A 20,329-nucleotide genomic window follows, 5' to 3' on the forward strand; every position below is an offset into this window, starting at 1 on the left:
AATAAGGTCCAGAGCCATTTCTAAGTACAGGTTTTGACAGGTCTCACCTCAGCCAGGTAGAACTCGTCATTGGTGAGTTTATGGTCCTCGCCCTTGTGGTAATTGCTAGCAGCTACAATCACGTCAACGGCCACCATACTGAGGATGAACATGTGGAAAACTGAAGATCGCATGAGTTTCTGCAGAGATGAGAGAAAAGATCAGATGCATTTAGTGAGACAGAGCAAACACAGTGTTGTTGTTAGCTTAGCCACATGCAAACAAAGTCCATATGAGACTTTCATTCAATGCAGTCAACTTTTTTATCAGCTGTGCGTATATATTTCAACTGTGCACGAATTCCATTCCTAGAGCCGACATGCTGAGCATTACGATTTCTGCCATTCACTTTTATATGTGTGGTCCATCTCCTCTCCCTTTTAATGTATCTGGATGTATATCCTCCATTATGAACAAGCAGGCTGACCACATCCTCATACTGAGTGTAGTTGCTAGAAGAACATTATTTTCCACTTGATTCTCCACTTTTGTAGGATGGAAGCTAAGGACTGAGCCAAAAATGGACCCTCACTCCCTGAGCCCTCAGCATGCCAAATTAACCCATCTCAAGCCCATTACAGACCCAGGAACATGAGGCAGGAAAAATAACTTAATTAAAACCCAGACTGAGACACCTGTCTGGTGCCCTTGAAATCTGTCTCAATTTGAGACTGTAGTAAGTGTTTTTTCTTATAGTTGCAACACTGGATGAATTATAATGTAGGTATTTGATATGACGAACAACCTCATTAAATCCAAATTGCATTATGAAGAAGTTTTCCTACCCAAAAGCATGATATCTGGAATACGTCTCGGTTACGTATGTAACCCTAGTTCCCTGATAGGGAACGAGACGCTGCGTCAAACGCTGCGGGAACGCCCCTGCGTTGTGCGTCATGAAGCACGTATGGAATCAGCCCAATGGAGAGATGAAACGTCATAGGCGGGTGACGTCATCGACCAGGAAACTATAAAGCACCCCAAAAACACAAGCGCATTAGCTTCTGATAGGCTTGAAGGAAGCGCTAACGGGAGTGCCGGGAGTATGGCGGAGCGACGCAGCGTCTCGTTCCCTATCAGGGAACTAGGGTTACATACGTAACCGAGACGTTCCCTTTCAAGGGAACTTCGAGCTGCGTCAAACGCTGCGGGAACGCGAATACCCACGTCGCCATAGGACCAAATGACCGTCATGTGAGACTAGCGCACAGAGGACGAGAGCACCTGTGCCCCAGGGGTAGAGCTTAAGTCTAGGTCATAGAACTTAATAAAAGTATGCGGTGAAGACCATCCAGCCGCATCACAAACATCACTCAGGGAAACCCCCGACAAAAGAGCTTTAGAAGCAGCCATACTCCTGGTAGAGTGAGCTCGGACAACCAAAGGTGAAGGCTGGCCAGCCGACTCATAAGCAAGTGAGATAGCCTCAACCACCCACTTGCTCATTCTCTGTTTAGACGCCGGACACCCCTTCCTGGGTGGCCCGAAACATACAAAAAGTTGTTCTGATTTCCTCCACAGGGCAGCTCTGTGGACATAAGCGTCTAATGCCCTAACAGGGCAGAGTGAATTAAGTTTCTCCTGGTCCGATGACATAAATGGAGGAGGACAGAAAGCCTGCAGAACCGTAGGTCTAACAATATTAGTAGGAACCTCAGGAACGTAACCTGGTCTAGGATGCAGAAAAGCTTTAACCATGCCAGGTGCAAATTCCAGGCACGAGGGTGAAACCGACAGAGCCTGCAAATCTCCGATTCTTTTTAGTGAAGAGATAGCAAGCAAAAAGATAGTCTTAAAAGTGAGAAACTTCTCGGGAACTTCTTCGATAGGTTCAAAAGGAGCTAGGGAAAGACCTTCTAATACAATGGCCAGATCCCAAGTCGGCACCCTCGTACGAACTGCTGGCCTCAGCCTCAAAGTGCCACGGAGGAAACGAGTTATAAGCGGGTGTCTCCCAAGAGAAACTCCACTGAAAGGGACGTGGTAAGCAGCTAGTGCCGCCACATACACCTTTAGTGTGGAGGGGGATAACCCTGTGGAGAAGCGCTCCTGCAGGAATTCCAGCACTGCACCCACTGGGCAGTTAACTGGGTCCTGCAGGTGTTCTCCACACCAAGAAGTGAAAAGTTTCCACTTCAAGGCATAAAGCTTCCTCGTGGATGGAGCTCTGGAGTTAAGAATGGTCTCAACAACCTCGGTTGAGAGACCGGAGTCTATGAGCTGGGCCCCCTCAGAGGCCAAGCCCACAGTTTCCACAATTCTGGGCGGGGGTGAAGTATCGTGCCCCCCGCCTGGGAGAGTAGATCCCTCCTGACCGGGAGCTCCAAAGGAGAACCGTCCAGGAGAGAAATCAGGTCCGCAAACCATACTCGGGCCGGCCAGAACGGGGCTACTAGTAGTAGACTGACCCCGTCCCGGCGGACCCTCTCCAGAACTCCTGGTAACAGAGCAATCGGGGGAAAGGCGTACAGACGTGACCTCGGCCACGGCTGCACCATAGCATCCAACCCCAGGGGGGCTGGAAGAGTGATGGAGAACCACCGATGACAATGAGTGGTCTCCTTGGAAGCGAATAGGTCCACCTCGGCGCGACCGAAACTCAACCAAAGGAGCTCCACCACCTCGGGGTGGAGTCTCCATTCCCCTGGCCTCGGCCCCTGCCTCGACAGGGAGTCTGCTACCACATTCAAATACCCAGGGAGATACATTGCTCTCAGAGATAGTAGCTTCCCTTGGGACCACAGGAGGATCTGACGGGCCAACTTGTAAAGCCGGCGAGACCGCAGGCCCCCCTGATGATTTATATAAGAGACCACCGACGTGTTGTCTGATTGAACTAACACATGATGGCCTCTCAGGTCTGTTAGGAAGTGTTTCAGAGCCTGAAACACAGCCAACATCTCTAGACAATTTATGTGCCACGAAAGATGATGATCCTGCCACAGACCTTGGGCTGGGCGACCACTCATGACCGCCCCCCACCCTGTGAGGGAAGCATCCGTCGTTAGCGTTATGCGACGACAAAGAGCCCCCAGCACAGGACCTTTGGATAGGAACCAAGTTTCTCTCCACATGACCAGAGCACGAAGGCAGCGCCGCGTGACTTTGAACGTGCGGAGCGGATTTCCCCTCGGGGAGAATCCCTTGGTCCTGAGCCACCACTGTAGCGGTCTCATGTACAACAGGCCGCAAGGTATAACGTTGGACGCTGCTGCCATCAGACCCAACAGTCTCTGAAACTGCTTGACAGTGAGTAGCTGGCCTAGCTTCACTTGTTTCACAGCTGAGAGAATCGAAGCGATGCGGGTCGGAGAGAGTCGCGCCCGCATCGATACCGAATCCCAAACGACACCCAGAAAAGTGGTCTTCTGGGAAGGAGATAATACACTTTTCTTTGCGTTCAGCCTCAACCCCAACTTTCTGATATGAGCGAGGACGACATCTCGATGCCGAACCGCCATCTGCTCGGTCTGAGCTAAAATCAACCAATCGTCGATGTAATTGAGAATACGAATGCCCTGAAGCCTCAGAGGCACTAGTGCTGCATCCATGCATTTCGTGAAAGTGCGGGGAGATAAAGCTAGGCCAAACGGAAGAACCCTGTACTGGTACGCCTCCCCCCCGAAGGCGAACCTCAGGAACTTCCTGTGTTGTGGAAGGATGGACACATGGAAGTATGCGTCCTTCAGATCTATCGTGACAAACCAGTCCTCGGACCTGATTTGAGACACGATCTGCTTGATAGTGAGCATCTTGAATTTTAGCTTCCCTACCGAGCGATTCAATATGCGCAGGTCTAAAATTGGACGCAACCCCCCATCCTTCTTTGGAACGATGAAATATCGGCTGTAATAACCTGACTCCAAACTGGGAGGAGGAACCCGTTCTATAGCCTCTTTTTGAAGGAGCGTTTTCACCTCTTGTTCCAATACCAGAGCCTGCTCGGGGCCCACCACTGTGTGCAGAACCCCTCTGAATTTTGGTGGACGACACCTGAACTGGATAGCATAACCCTTTTCTACTGTCTGCAGGACCCAATGAGATATTTTTGGAAGGCTTTTCCACTCTGCCAGAAATTCTACTAAGGGTACCAGCCTCTCGAGACTGGCCTCTGGTGTAACTTGAGCAGCAGACGCAGCGCCCTGTAACGGCGCACCGGCAGGGAACAACTGGTCTGACCGCTCTGAGACCCTCCTCAGAGGGAGCGAGCGTCCCTCGGGAAAGCGCTCGCTGGGATCGTCTGTGCCCCGGCATAAAGGCGGGGTTGGCAGAACGAGCCCCTGAGGGCACCGAGGAGGAATGGGCACCGTAAAAAGAGGTGAACACCTTTCCGCCTCGGTGGGGACCACCCTCCGCATCCTGAACGGCTTGGCGTCAGGACTTCTTCTTAGCCGAAGCCTTCTTAGCCAATATAACTGTCCTCAGATCAGTTCTACTGGGAGAAGGCTTCGGCTGAGAGTGTCGCGGCTGAGCCCACTGTCCAGCAGGGGGAGCACGAGACGCGACACTCTGCCTCTGCTGCGCTCTATGTGATGAGCTCGAAGACGGCCGGGGCTGCTCCCGCCCAGCAGCCCCAGGGACATGAACTTTAAGGGGAAGAAACTTTTTAAAAGCTGCAGTTTGTTTCTTTTCTTCTTGGAATTTATCGATAACTGAATTCACAGCATCACCAAACAACCCCATGGGAGAAAGAGGAGCATCTAAAAGAAAAGCTTTTTCTCTCTCTTTAATATTAGTCTGATTTAACCACAAATGTCTTTCTGCGGCCACCAGAGCTGCCATAGAACGACCCATTAATTTGGCAGATTCTCTGGTGGCACGCAGGGATAAATCAGCAGCCTGACGCAGTTCGCGAACTACGTCAGTACTGACCTCCTCACTCTCACTCATGTCCCTTAGCAGATCAGCCTGGTATGCCTGCAAGATTGACATAGTATGCAGACATGACGCAGCCTGACCTGCTGCCGAAAATGCTTTACCCACCAAAGCCGAAGTGTTTCTTAAAGGCTTGGTGGGTAATGCCGGTGCCTTAAAAGATGATGCTGCTTCGGGGGAGAGATGACTCGCAAGCGTCTCTTCCACACGAGGCAAAGCACCATAACCATGAGCCTTGGCTCCCATAATATTAGCGTATGTTGAAGTCTGGGGACTAAACACTCTATATGACACCGGTTTTCTCCATGATTTCGACACCTCGGTGTGGAGATCATGGAAAAACGGCAGGCACCGGCGTGGAGGCTGCACACGTGACGGCAAAAATCTCTCATCCAACTTTGATTTAGAAACAGACTCCTGTCTAGTCACTGGCCATTCAATATTAAGTTTTTCAACAGCTCTTGTTAACACCTCCATAAGCTCATCACTCTCAGGAGTGTGGGGTGGCGAATCCTCCACATCTCCCTCAACACTAACAACATCAAGTTCCTCAGAACTGGATAGCTGCAGCATTGGTGCCTCAGCCCGAGCGGAAGAAACCGCAGCGCGTGCTTCCGAACCCGGGACTGAGGCACTGGATCTCACAGGTGAAGGGAGAGATAAGGCAGAGCCCGTCTCAAACCCCGCTGTGAGATCCATCTGCGATCCCCACGATAAGCGCCGCCGCTCTGCCTCGGCAGAAGCGGGACCCGAACCGCGGGGAGCGCGCACCGAACCGCTCTCCTCAAAGAGCGATCGGCGGGAGCGGAGCGTCCTTAACGGCAAACGCTCGCAATGCTCACAGTCTGCTCCCTCGAGAGCAAACTGGGCATGCTGAACTCCCAAACAAACAACACAAAGATCATGTGTATCCCCGCTCGTTAAATAACGCGAGCAGGGAGGAACACACTTTCTAAACTGCTGTTCGTCCGCCATAATCTCTCAATATATATATATATATAGGGATAAATTGTTTGTGTGGTGCAGGGTATGTAAGACAGACAATATCACACAGGGACAGATTCACATGTAGCGCGACTGAAAGCACAGAAGCTAATGCGCTTGTGTTTTTGGGGTGCTTTATAGTTTCCTGGTCGATGACGTCACCCGCCTATGACGTTTCATCTCTCCATTGGGCTGATTCCATACGTGCTTCATGACGCACAACGCAGGGGCGTTCCCGCAGCGTTTGACGCAGCTCGAAGTTCCCTTGAAAGGGAACTGTAATTGTATTTTTTTTCTCTTATTTTAAAGATCAAATTAAATCATATTACTGATAGTTAGCACTGAAAGGTTTCAAAAGCCTGTTTCCTCTTGATCCGACACAGCCAAGTTTCTTCCAGTGAAACACTGACTAATAATAAGACATAATCTTTTGGGTCATTTGTCTGGAAGCCAGCATTCTAGATAAACAGTTGTCAATGGAGCTGATATCATTGGTCTCAGAGTACAAAATACAACATATTAAAGCCATAGCAGTAACAAATAAGCAAGCAAACAGAATATGAAAATAACTCACTGACAAAATGAGAATGCGTTTATTAATATATATTTATACTACACCTGCCTAATATGATTTTATTAGAAACAGCTTTATTACAATATCATTTCTATCAACACACTGATATTTTCTCAAATCACCCTATCACTAAAAGCGAATAAAAGCAAGTGAGATTTGTATAATAATCAGCATTTTTTATTAAGGTGAGTGAAATATGTATTACCTATTGAGTTGTCTGCTGTTTAGCGAGTTATATTTGTATTATCAGATGGGTCCACACCCGTTTTATACCCATATTTTTGTTCTATAATTTAAAATAAAAAGAAATACCAATCAATTACTCTGCAGAAAACAAGGGCAAGGTCAAGCGAGGTTGTGTGATGAAACGCTTTAGGTCAACTAAATAAATAAATAAGTATTATTGTGGAATTCCTGGTAAAACTACGCTACCCACAATCCTGAAGGAGATCCAGCAACCAGAGAAGTAACTGTTACCATGGAAACAGGAATCATGGGAATAGTGCTCAACAGTGACCGCCCACTCCCATGAAGCATTGCAAATGATGTAACTGAGTATAGTCTCTTTACACTCTGAAACAACCTATATGTATGTACATCTGAATAGTTTGAAATAAACATCAAATATACAGTAATATGACTGTAGTGGAAAAGTAGTGAGAGTAGAGGAAGACAGGGCAGGATGGAGTCAGTGTTTAGGGAAACCTGTTTGGAAGAAATAATAATTTTTTCAATTATGTTTTATGCCCCTAATGGCACAAAAAGTACATGCTGCACCTTTAACTCCAATTCATTAGCGATACACACACAGAGGAAATACACAACTTGACTGATGACAGAGGGCTAATTTCTCTTTCATTGCAGTGTCAAGACTTGTATAAGCACTCACAGCTTGGGTGCGTTTATGTGTTATAAAACAATGAAACGACACACCAAAGAGATGTAGATAAAATGCAACGTGCAGTCGACAGTCCAAATACATGAACAAAGCTTGTGGGTAGGTAGAAAATCTCAAACTGGAACAAAATCTGGAGAAAGAATAAATGGAAACAGGGGGAGAAAATGAGGAAGAGGGATGAGAAAATGAGAACAGAGAAAGGACCTTTTGGAAGACCAACAGAAAGAATCCCACATCTTTTGGAGCAGCCAAAATAGTCAATAACAATTATGTAAAAGCTATTAAACTCCTCTTTAATAAAGTTAGAGGGAGCGGAACTAGTCTACAACAGCATTAAACTGATATATCTGATACAATACATCATGTATCTGATAAAAATAAAATGTAGTATTATTTTATTACATTATACAGTATACAGCTAAAGCATTTAGGGTAGCCCAATGAAATGTATCTCCTTGTTACAAAATCATTTTTTTGTCTTCCTTACAGACCACGTTTTTCACACTAGTCAACTAGTTAAATCGCTGAAAGCAAAAGAGAGTAAGAAGAAAGTAAATGGGAAATGGTCTATTAAGTAGAGAGGTGAAAGACTGAAAGATTCTGTGGCAGGTTCATAGGCAGAGACATAAAAAAGAGACATTCTCCCTCCGGGTTTGACATGTGAAACAATGTGGCCCCGTGCCACATACAATCTTCAAAATAAAACTTGTCTTTGGAGAGACAATGTCAAAAAGGGCATAAAAGAAGAGATTATCTGAGAACAGATTTTCTCTTTTTCTGTGTGTCCAGAGGCTGTTCATCTGCCCAGAGAGAGATATATATCGACAACGGTTCCTTAGACTTGTATATGTTTTAAATAGAAGGTAACGTTTTTTGTAATTGGCAATAAAACAGCCCCTAACCCTGCTAGGGCTCTGTTTGGATTGCAGTAAAGTCATTTTAAAAAGCCAATTGCTTGCACACTATTAAATCCCCATTGTACCAAAGTTTTCTCAACAACCAACAACATGAAACCCAGCAAAACCTTCTGCATTTTTACAATTAAAAAAAAACAAAAACTTTCTTTACATTCATTTTATAGCATTTTTACAAATGAGTATGTCCCCAAAAGGAGGTAATGAGAGATTTTATCAGGTCACTTGGTCCAAATTTGTCCACAAAATATGGTGAATTACACACACACACACACACACACACACACACACACACACACACACACACACACACACACACACACACACACACACACACACACACACACACACACACACACACACACACACACATATAAACATAACATAGACATTTGTTGAAAGCAAACATAGTTAAACAGCCATTGACAATACCGAGCGACTAATAAATCACGTTATTACTAATGCTAACCTAATACATTAATTGATATTTATATTTTATAAATATAATAGGAACAGTAATATGAAAAGTAAACTAATTCATCTTCAAGAAATTCATGATTTAAGTCTTAATTCGTAAAAAAAAAAAAAAACTCTACTGTATTTTCAGTTTTGGCTGTCTTCCTTGACTGTGAGGCTTTCCTCGTACACCACCATTTAAAAGGTTGGGGGGTTGGTTTTTATTGTTTTAAAGAGAAGTCTCTCATGCTTATCAAAAACAGTTAAAACACTAATATAATGAACATTTTTTATAATTTAAGATAACATTTAAGTTGGTAACTCTTTATTTTGATGGTCCCCTTTGAACATTCTATTGACTAAAAGTAACTTTGTAATTACATGTCAACTAACTATCATTAGAATATTAGTAGTCTGTCTACTTAATATCTGCTAACTCTTTATTGTGATGCTCCTCCAACAGACATTCTACTGAAGTAACTTTGCAACGTATCAACTTATTCTAACCTTAATAATAAATAATTAGTAGACATTTAAATGCAACGTTACTAATAGTTAACAGAATGTGTTAAATTGACCATCAAAATAAAGTGAAACTTTTTAAGTTTTCTATTTTAATATATTTTCAAATGTAATTTATTCCTGTGATGGCAAAGCTGAACTTTCAGCATCATTACTCCAGTCTTCAGTGTCACATGATCCTTCAAAAATCATTTTAATATGCTGATTTGGTGCTCCAAGAAATATTTATTCTTATAATCAATTTTGAAAATGGTTGTGCTGCTAAATATTTTTGAGGAAACGGGATAACTTTTCCCACAGGAAAATACAGCATTTATGTAAACTATGTAAAAGTATTTACTGCCAATTTAATCAGAATCAGAATCAGAATCAGAATCAGAAAGAGCTTTATTGCCAAGTGTGCTTGCACACACAAGGAATTTGTTTTGGTACTGAGGCTTCCAGTGGACATATACAAATACAACATGAAACATAATACTACAAATTATAAGAATAAAAAATAAAAATATAAATATATGAGAATAAAACTATCACAGTTGGGTTTAGTCAGAATAGACATTTTCAGATTTACAGATTATGAACCTATTTACAGTGTTTTGAATATTATAAATAAATAAATCTACATATAAGTATCACCTGAGTTGTGGGATATTGCACTAAACAGTGGGAGTATTGCACTTACAGGCATATGCCTTGGGAGGAGTGTTAACTGTTCAGGAGGGAAATGGCCTGTGGGAAGAAACTGTTCCTGTGCCGAGATGTTCTTGTGGCCAGTGATCTGAGTCTCCGTCTTGACGGTAACAGTTCAAACAGGTGGATACATCTTAATACATCAATTTAATGCTACCTTGCAAAATAAAAGTACTAATTTCTTAAAAAATAATGCATTTCCCATTACGGATTAAAAATGGTAAACAGCAGCATCTTGCTGTTTATACAAAAAATAACCCAGAATATTCCTTTAACCGATTCAAACTATACACACCTTCAAGATGCTAATGAATTGAAAATTGTCTGTCAAATCTGTAACTGGAAAGTCTGTAGTCATACATAACTTGTAGAGCTCCAGGAAATGTCCTTAGTGTCTTACAGTATATCTCAAGGGAGAAAGGTGAAAGAAGGACAGTGGCAGTCTAGTCTGTCTGCTGGTCTGGGATCACAGCTCAGAATTCACTGAGAAGCCTCTATGACTAATAAGGGACATGAAAAAGCAGTCTGACATTTTCAGCTTCTCGATGTTGGTTTTCCCTCGGGTGTTTCGGCTAAAGGGGGACTAACAGGTGACTCCATTTTCTCAGGGCCCTTGACTTCACCTAAAAATGTTCCTGGCTTTCTGAAAGTTTTTATAGAAGGGTTTGAAAGCTTGTTTGTGCAATTCATCCATTGTCTACTTCAAGACTCGTCTGTGATGTGATGCCTATTTCTCTTGCATGGAGAACATAAAAACAGCACTGTCAATGCACTGAAGGTGTGGTGGCCTACTTCTTCTGATGTTACTGGTGCCACATGAATACCTAGCCGAGCTGTCGTAATCAAATAAAAATCAACCTTTTTGAGGGTGGGATGCATCTCTCTCGCTCCCTCCATTTCATTGCATTTGATGCAGCCCAATTTGTATGCTCCAAATCTTCCTCCAAACAGACATTCAGAGCATCTTGTTACTGCTCCTCCTTGTATGTTTGAAACTTCAGGCTTTACACTTGTCAGCTGACACACAATTAGTGTTCTTTACAGTGAGGTGCCTGTCATGCTCCATCAGTTAAGTGCCAGAATCAAAGACAGCAACAACTCAAAGGGAAGAACATTTCTTTATCATTCAGCGCACGTCAGCGGCATTTGACCAAACATTTACTGATTCGTAATGGAATAGTTGCCCCCAAATTTGTCATTTTTACTCACCAACGCCATTCTATTTCCATATTAATTTATTTTTTCTGTGAAACACATAAGTAGAAAGTCTGAAGACTATGCTGGTCCCTCTTTAACATGTTATTACAATAAATGGGGACTACTGACACTTTCAAGTTTCAAACGGATGCCAAAGCATAAAAGTATTACCAAATGGGTCCATACTTCACTCTTAATAATGAAGTTTCTTTACTGGCATTGATGGTTCCATGAAGAATCTTTAACATCCATGAACCTTTCTTTAAAGCAGAAAATGGTTCTTTAGATTATTAAAATGTTCTTCACACAAAGAAAAGCTGGGTTCTCTTAAAAACTGATCACTGAAAGGTTCTTTGGGGCACCAAAAATGGTTCTTCTATGGCATTGCTGCTGCTGCTGCTGCTGCTGCTGCTGCTGCTGCTGCTGCCAAAAAAAACTTGTAGAACCTTTATTTTTAAGAATGTTGTACCCTATTTTCCTTCTGAAGTCACAATTTCTGAGTTGTTATTCACAGAAAACTTGAAATCCGCCTTAGCTTTCCTTGAACTGGTTATATAATATTTTTCTTTAGAGAACTGGTCAATTCAATACACAAAACCAGTCTGAATCATAACCTGTTGATAAACTCGACTGACCAAATGTTTGTTTTGAAAAAATTTAAAACAATATATTTTTTCCCTTTCCTTTTTTTTCATTTTTGAAGTTTGAACGCTATTTACCTTTCGTTGTCTTGTGCTTGTCTTCAGAATTTCATTTGCACCACTTTCGTTTTGCTGTTTTACATAGGCCTACATATTCATGGAATGAAATTAAGCACTATTAACATTCTGCTAAACATCTCCTTATATGTTTCATTTAGGGGGACAACATGCAGGTTCTAAACTATGCAAAGTTGAGTAAATTATGATAAAATAAAACTATCCATTTGAGCTTAAATTAATTTAAAGCAAAATGTCCAGCTTTTATGTATTCCAATTAAATGAAGTAGGAGAACAAAGAACAGAAAGATGAAGTAGATGCATGTTATTCTTTAAAAAAAAAATGCAGGACAACTGCACACTGACTGTTTGAGAGTTCTGTCTGTCAACAAGCATCAGCAAAGACCAATGAAGCATCTTATAATACTGTACATCTAACACACTAATTTAAGTCGTCAGCATACTGAGTGCTACAAATGCACTTTTTGTGAACTCCATAGGCATACCCCGCCACTTTCGCTCCATTGTTTAATTAGAAAACAGGAACAAAAATAGCGGATGGGAGACCTGCAGTGTTCAAATCCCACTGCTTATCAAAGTTATTACTGCAGTGAGGTGATTCATGCTCTGTCTGGGACCTGCTGGTTAATTAAAGCTGACTGTCCTCTAGAATTCTCCAGCCACCATCCAAGACCAGGTTAGGGATGCAGACGGGCTGGGTCGTGAGTGTCACGGTTGCGGTTGTTGATTAGGCACACTGATGGCTCGTGTGTTGTAAGTGTTGTAAGGTCAGAGTTGGAGTAATGGAGGGTTTCCTTTATATAAATAACCTTGGTGTGGGAGTGGGGCCAAAGTGTTCCCTCCATGGGCAGCACCTTCAGTTTAACATGGTTATCAATCATGACTTCCATGGTTTACAACACAGAGAGGCAGAGTGGGAAAGATACTGAACGATCAGTGAACTGCTCTTTATTGAACTGTATTGTAATTCTAAATGACTAACCAACTTTGTTGAGCTTTATCTAAGTTTAGTCCAAGATGTTAATGGCCAACTACAACTACATTTTGCTGTCAAAATTAAAAGTACAATTCACCCAAAAATAAAATTCTATGTAACACTTTATTTTAGTGTCCTTGTTATATGTAGTTACTATAGTAATAACTATAAACTATGCATAATTTCATGCAACTAACCCTAAACCAAACCCTGATCCTATCCTATAGTAACCCTATAGTAAAATAAATTTAAGGTCAATAATATTACTCAGTACAATATAATTACACAAGTCAAGTCTTACTCATAAATAACATCTCACACATTAATCACCAAATACCAACTGTATAGCGTAAAAGAGACAAATTTACACGGTTTTGAACAGGCACAACATGGTACAATGTCAAGAGATACATTCTTTCTGTGTTAATTTTTGTTTTTGTCTTAACCAGAAATGAACATCACAAGCAACGTGCAACAACATGTTATCTTATTAAACATGGTCCCAATACGTTTGATCTCAAAGTACAACAGAAAATGGTCCTACCAAGAAGTCACAGTCTAAAACACAAAAATATATAAAATCTGTTAAGTAATAAGCAGACTCAACTAATTTTTATGCTATTAAACATTTATAATATTTAATAGATTTATATCTAGAGTCTGAATTTAAACTATTAAAAAGTTTTTGCAAAACTCTAGACAAGAAATCTTTTACTTGAGAAACTTGCTTAAAAAATCCATTAGAATCGCTGTAGTGCAATTATAACATAGGGGAATGCAAAGGCCTAATTAACATCAAGGTGGCCTTTGGAGAAGAGATCAAGCTGACCTCATTAACCTTAACCATATAATAAAACACAACCAAATACAGAATAGCCACTGCTTTAAATATATATTAGAAAGAAGAAGCTAGTGTCTGCCCACAACAGAAACATACAAATGTTAGTCTATGCTGAGTTATGATATCAAAACTGATTGCACATAATGATAGCTGAAAATATATCTGCTACAGATTTTATTATATTTATTAGCTTTTTGTTTTCAAAGTGTATTACTGGACTGTTTCCCATTAATTTTTACCAAAACTATTTTGTGTTGAAATCCACTTCAATTAATTTTTTGCTTTACAGAAATTAGACTTATTAATTTACATAATATTGAGAATAGAGATATAATCCCCCTTATATAATTATATTACAGTTAGAAGGGGGCACACTTTTCATTGTAATGACTGAGACAAATCAGACACAGTTATTTGTTATATTTAACAAATAATCTTTAAAACTTACTCTGGGATCTATGGTGCCATCCCCCCAACAAGGGCAAGAAGGGTCTTGGTTACCATGAATACGATCAGATAAGTTGGTTTTATTGCTGTTAAAAATGGGGTCACGTGGAAAAAGCAGAGGCCATAGGAAAGACCCACAGCCCTTAAAACAGACTTTCCTGCATTAATTTATAGACAAACTGATCTGTAAATGAACATGCACCCCATGACACTGTGTGAATGTTTGATAGTATTATGTCATTGATACTATGTATTTTGTAATAGAATCAGCGATCAATGTAACCCCACCTGTATCATGTCTCCTATCTAACTAATCCTCATTTAATGCCTCATACTTTCTCATATAATGCAGTGTGTGTTTGTTATATCTATCTGAGTATAAATGGACACAAACAGCAAGGCCTACGGCTCCATCCACACTTCTACGTTTTAGTTTTGAAACGGGGACCTCCCGTCCAAAACGGCAAAAACGAAGACCTAAAACGGAGAAGTTTAGAAACGCTGCCGACCCCGTTTTGCGTTTTGAATCTCCGGAGGGCATTTTAGTGAAGACGGGTTAAAACGGAGGACTTTAGAAACGATGACGCGGAGGCTCACGCTCGGCTCTCTGATTGGGTGTCATAAAACGGAAGAAAACATATAACAACCGCCTGGACTACCAGTTACGTTAGTGCAAGTAAATTCTGCATTTTACAATTCTATAACTGCCTACATGCACTTGAGGCAAGCTATTTTTCGAGCGATCTTTGACAATTCCCGTGTGCAGCGGCGATGTCGACTGTACATGGAGCGTCGGTTTTGGGTTAAGCCGGGAAGAACCAGCACATGGTGGGATAATTTTATCAATGAAGTTGTGGTTTCTGAGGAATGGTGCGAAAACTTTCGAGTGTCCAGGTCGGCACTTATCAACCTCAGCGAAATCTGAGGAATAGTCAATCTGATTCCTGTTTACACCGGTCACGCTTGACGTAAGCGGAAGTACCGAGTCAGTGTTTACAAATGTGATGGAGGACCATATAACACATATTCAAATGTCTTTGTGTCAGTTTACAGTTTAAAATGCCCATTTCGTGTCCGTATCCTGGGTGTTTTAATATTAAAAAGGCTAAAAGTATACATGTGTAAACACCAACTTGGTACTTCCGCTTACGTCAAACGACCTTTTCAACGTAATTGCGTATTACGTGCCGTCACGAACGTGCATCACAGAACAGAGCAAGGTGAGCATTTGTGATTATAAAACTTATTTTTTTTTAATTATTTTTGAAATGACCGATCGTTTCACTAGATAAGACCCTTCATCATCTGGTATTGTTTAAAGCCCTTTGAAGCTGCACTGAAACTGTCATTTGGACCTTGAACCATTTGGGGCCCACTGAAGTCCATTATATGGAGAAAATTCCTGGAATGTTTTCATCAAAAACCTTAATTTATTTTCGACTGAAGAAAGAAAGACATGGACATCTTGGATGACATGGGGTTGAGTAAATTATCAGCAAACGTTTTTTTTAAAAGTGAACTAACCCTTTAATTTTACTATATTCAGGTAATTCTATTAACTGATCCAAATATTCATAATCAATTATAATTGATTATGAATATTTCATGTTAATCATGAAATCATGAAAATAGTAATGTAATGGTCCAAAAATGTTGCCTCATTTCGTTTATGATTAAGAAAAATAATTTTCTTTCTCTCTTTTTTGTTTTATTTTAGAGTGAAACATGACAGACATTTTTTGTGAGATTCACTCAGGAATCTGTTCAAAACTGAAGTGCCCTTTAAGGGAAACCATGTAACTATTCCGAATATCTTTAAGCTGAATAAACCTAGACCTAACTTTTTTTACAACATCATTTCACTTCAAGTAGCAAGGGGAAAAAAATAAGTTTCCTTTCATTTCTGTGTTCATTTGTCTGCCATTTGTGGCAAGACTCTTCAATAACAGTTTACAATATTGAACTGAAAGCCATTGTGATTGAAGTCTATGATGAACTACACCTCCACCTACAGTACTTGATGAGTTCTCTCTCTTTCGTTCAACACATCCTACCCCTGTAAACGTTCCCCCTCTCTGAGGAAATACAAAAGCCTTCCTTTACCCAATGGGATCGCATCATCACCTGGCCCCAGAAATGTCATTAAATGCCAGTCTTTGGTCTTGTATCTTTTTTTTTTTTGCACTGAATATTTTCAAAATGCTCTCTACCTTATGAACAATTGAAAAGCCATGTGAGAACAAAATGCAAGCTTTTCACCAGGATTAGACTGTCGACACACCCAAATAGTGTGATACATTAAAATGTATTTTTGGATATTAAATTCTATGTGACTCTGCTGAGGGCCTATTTTAACTGATGATCTCTCTCCCTCTGTGTAGGCAGATGTAAAAGTCAGGACTTTTTTTAAAGGTAAGTGCCATTAGCCTCTCTCCAGATGCTGTCTTTTCTGTTATTATCGTATTATCAACCATCAAAAGCCCACTCTATTCTATTACCATTCAAACCCAATTCATAAATTTCTCTGCAGTACTACAATAATAAGCCATTTAACTTTTGTCCATTAAAGTCAAACAAAAATGGTATTAGCAGTCCTTTTTTTTTTTGAAAAACATATACTGAGAAATCAAGCAGAATAAGACAAGGAAAATGGTAAATTTAAAGTAAATGTGGTCAGTATTGATTTCATGTTGACTTCAAAACTAATATTAACTGATTTAAAGTAAAATAGGATGAAAGTGTAAAAACCGTGGGTTTTTTACAAAACCTTATGCAAAGATATTACGTATATTATCTGAGTCTGGGCATGTGCGTAGAAAGCATACTGATGTATATATTGTGCAGGTGCTAAATTGGGCTCACAATAGGGGGGAAGGCAAACTTTGCTGTGTTCATTCCATGGTCTATTCTGTCAATTTCATACCAGCTAGTTTGAGCGAAATCTAAATGTGGCTATTGCGTTCAGGCCGCCTGCAGCATATTTCTTGCACTCCCACACAGCAGTGTGGCATTAAATGTGGCAGTCAGGCAATACTGAGGGTGTACTAACGGTCGGGGCGTCAGTGCCATTAAATCGCATGTCTGGTACCTGGAGGCAAGCAGGCGCCTGGCCATGTGGTTTATTCACGTCCACCGCCACGAGCTGCCATCCTCCAGACGCGTCCTCGTGAAACATCTGCCACCAGGAGGAGAGGTAGAGAGAGGGGGAAAGAATGAAGGAGAAAGGGAGGGCCAATTGTTAACAAGTGAGAATGACTGGCGGTTTGTCAGTTAACATGCAAAGCTAAATAAATAAAAATATTTTAAATGGCAAGAAAATGCATTTTTGATATCACAAATGTAGCAAATAAATTGGGGGGAAAATAAGCAATAAAAATATGGCTACAAAGACAATTGGCAATCCCAAAAACAATTGGCAATTATATTATGATTCTTCACCAACTTCATAACCATTTTATAAATACAGGCAAGGTCACAAGAAATTGACTTCATGATCCAGCAAGCATCTATTCACATTTCAGAATCTAAATGCACCATGACTTCACTATGACAGATACGAGAAGACAGTGGCAGAGACAGCAGGGACAGTAGGGAGGCGATGCTACAGCAGGCACCTTGAATCTGGCAAACAACAGAAGCTACTCATATCCATATGTACACAGCCCAGAACTATCAGACGGCTCTGTACTTGAAGCCTTTTTAGCATCTGCCAAGTAAAATTTTAGAAAACTAATAGCCAACCACTGTTCAACAAACCACATCATATATTAATTTCCATTACACAAAGGTGTGGGATTAGATGCTCGTCTATGTGCTACATTAAATGTTGCCATACATTTTACGAATATATATTGAGCGTCAGACCATTTGTGCCCCCTCCCACTGTTTGCATTACCACCCCAAGCACAAAAGTGAAAATCTGCCTATGGCTGTTCCAAATGTGTACTGATGCTGTTCCACTTATGTCTTTTATCAGTTCAGAAGAATAGATAACCAATTAAACCCACAAGAAATGACAGTCATTAAGCTCACAATGCCCCTTCAGCTCTGACAGATTAAAAAGGTTACTACATAAATAGATATTTTAAAAGTTTCCCCTTATAGTCTTGTAATTATAAATTTGCAATTCATGTGGTAATCTTCTTAAGGGACCTTATTGAATTATATTACTTTTTATAAGACAGTCACAAAAGGGATGGTGCAAATCTTGCCAAAAGAGTATCATCAGGCCCCAGGAGAACCTTATTCTTTTTTATTTCTTTCAGATTAAAGGCATCATTCCAAGTCGTATTGTCTGACACTCAATAAACCAAGGCTTTGTGTACCCTAAGAGATTTTTCTTCAGTAAGACATTTCAGCGTAATTAAAATTACGTTACGACACATAAAGGCTATTTGTCTTGAAGGTCACAACACTTAAATTTGTTAACTCTGGGTCATTTTTTTAATTCTGGTTAGTCAGGGGTTAGCGTTTTCACACTTTACATTTAAAATACCTGGGTTATCATTCTAATTTGCATATTTATGACTTCACAATGTTATTTTAATACAATGCTGCTTTAATAAACCCATGTCCAAAATTGTATACAAACATTACAATCACAGTACCAATGTAAATACATTGATTGTATGAATCTGCTTTCTTATTCTAAATGGATAAAAAAGACAATGTGAATTAACTTTCAAAACAGTAACAGACTAAATAAGCTGATGTTTCTTGCCCAATATATCATGACAGGAAATAACCAGCCAAGATTCTCTCACACATTCCTAAGCTATTTCTACCTGTGAAGTTTTACCCAAAATAGCCTTACTTAGACCAAGAGCAAAATACTACATTATACCGTTTTCGCTGCAGACATTAAAGATAAGGAATCGATTCAAAGTTTTGTAAATGGAAATGGACTTAGAAAACTATATTTTACTGAAGACAATTCAACTTTGTGTCCCTAAGAATGAGATTTGCCTTATTGCTTTAGGAATGTTTTACTGAAGACTGCAACAGAACTGTATTCCATTTTTAAACCTGTGGCCATTCTTTTCTCATTTCTTAATCACTTATTTCATAGTGGTATGCTATTATTTGGTATAGTAGTCTTGTGAAATATGTCAAGAACATGTACAGTTCACTACCATTCAAAAGTTTAGGGTCAGAAAGATTTTTCTTCAACATGGATGCATTAAATTGATTAAAAAATTTGTTTTTTAACAAATTCTTTTCTCATTTCTTAATCACTTATTTCATAGTGGTATGCTATTCTTTGGTATAGTAGAGTTTTGTGAAATATGTCAAGAACATGTACAGTTCACTACCATTCAAAAGTTTAGGGTCAGAAAGATTTTTCTTCAACATGGATGCATTAAATTGATTAAAAAATTTGACAGTGAAGACTTTTACATACAAAACAAATCTATTTGAAATAAATGCTGTTCTTTCTAACTTTATATTCATCAAATAGTCCTAAAATAAAAGTTGATCATGGTTTCCACAAAAATATTAAGCAGCAAAATATTTTTCACAATATTGCTGTTTTTACTTGAGACTTTTTTCAAAAAACAAGCTGACCCCAACTTTTGAATAGTAGTGTATATAAAGCTTCTATTTTTAACAAAAACAATAAATATATATTATTATTAAAATATATATTTAAATGAAATTATAAAAGTATGTATACATCTTAACATTATTTATATTCTGGAAAAAAAAATACAGCAAATCAAGAGTCTGTGATTTGTTCATTCTTTTTAACCTTTATTTAACTGACAAAAGTACAAAGAAAAGATTTTCAAAGTTTTTTCACTGACCAACTTTCATGTATTTTGCAAATAATTAACAAATTTCAATTTTGATGGCTGCAACATACTCCAAAAAAGTTGGGACAGAGGCCAAATAAAAGTAAAAAACTAATAGAATATCCAAGTTAAACTCTTTAAAAACAGTCCACAATAAGTAGGTGATTTGATAATAGATGAGGGTATTGTGATTGAGTGTAAAAGGAGCATCTCAGTTTTTGCAAGCAAAGATTGGTCATGGCTCATCACTTTGTGCCAAATATCCTGAGATAATTCAAAAATCACATTTCTAAATGCAAGATTGCAACAACAAAAAAATGTTCACCTTCTACCATACATAATATTGTGAAAAATTCAGGGAATCTCATCTCACATGTAGGTGTCAGGAACCCATAACTGGACTGC

The 20,329-nt window shown here is 40.0% G+C and overlaps 1 protein-coding gene across 3 annotated transcripts in view; it reads right to left on the reverse strand.

Moving 5' to 3' along the window:
* The window catches only part of nalcn (sodium leak channel, non-selective), a 134,721-nt gene that overhangs the window by 84,936 nt on the left and 29,456 nt on the right, over positions 1 to 20,329 (reverse strand). For all 3 annotated transcript variants that reach the window (XM_077216053.1, XM_077216052.1, XM_077216054.1), the window contains exons 12-13: positions 17,221 to 17,307; positions 48 to 179 (exon numbers count right to left, since the gene is read on the reverse strand). In XM_077216053.1, the coding sequence (XP_077072168.1) occupies positions 48 to 179; positions 17,221 to 17,307 (219 nt within the window). The remainder of the gene's footprint in view (positions 1 to 47; positions 180 to 17,220; positions 17,308 to 20,329) is intronic.

Source organism: Siphateles boraxobius, unplaced genomic scaffold (assembly GCF_051911475.1).
Source record: "Siphateles boraxobius isolate OS27281-9 unplaced genomic scaffold, OSU_SipBor_1 7, whole genome shotgun sequence".
Taxonomy (NCBI): Eukaryota; Metazoa; Chordata; class Actinopteri; order Cypriniformes; family Leuciscidae; genus Siphateles; species Siphateles boraxobius.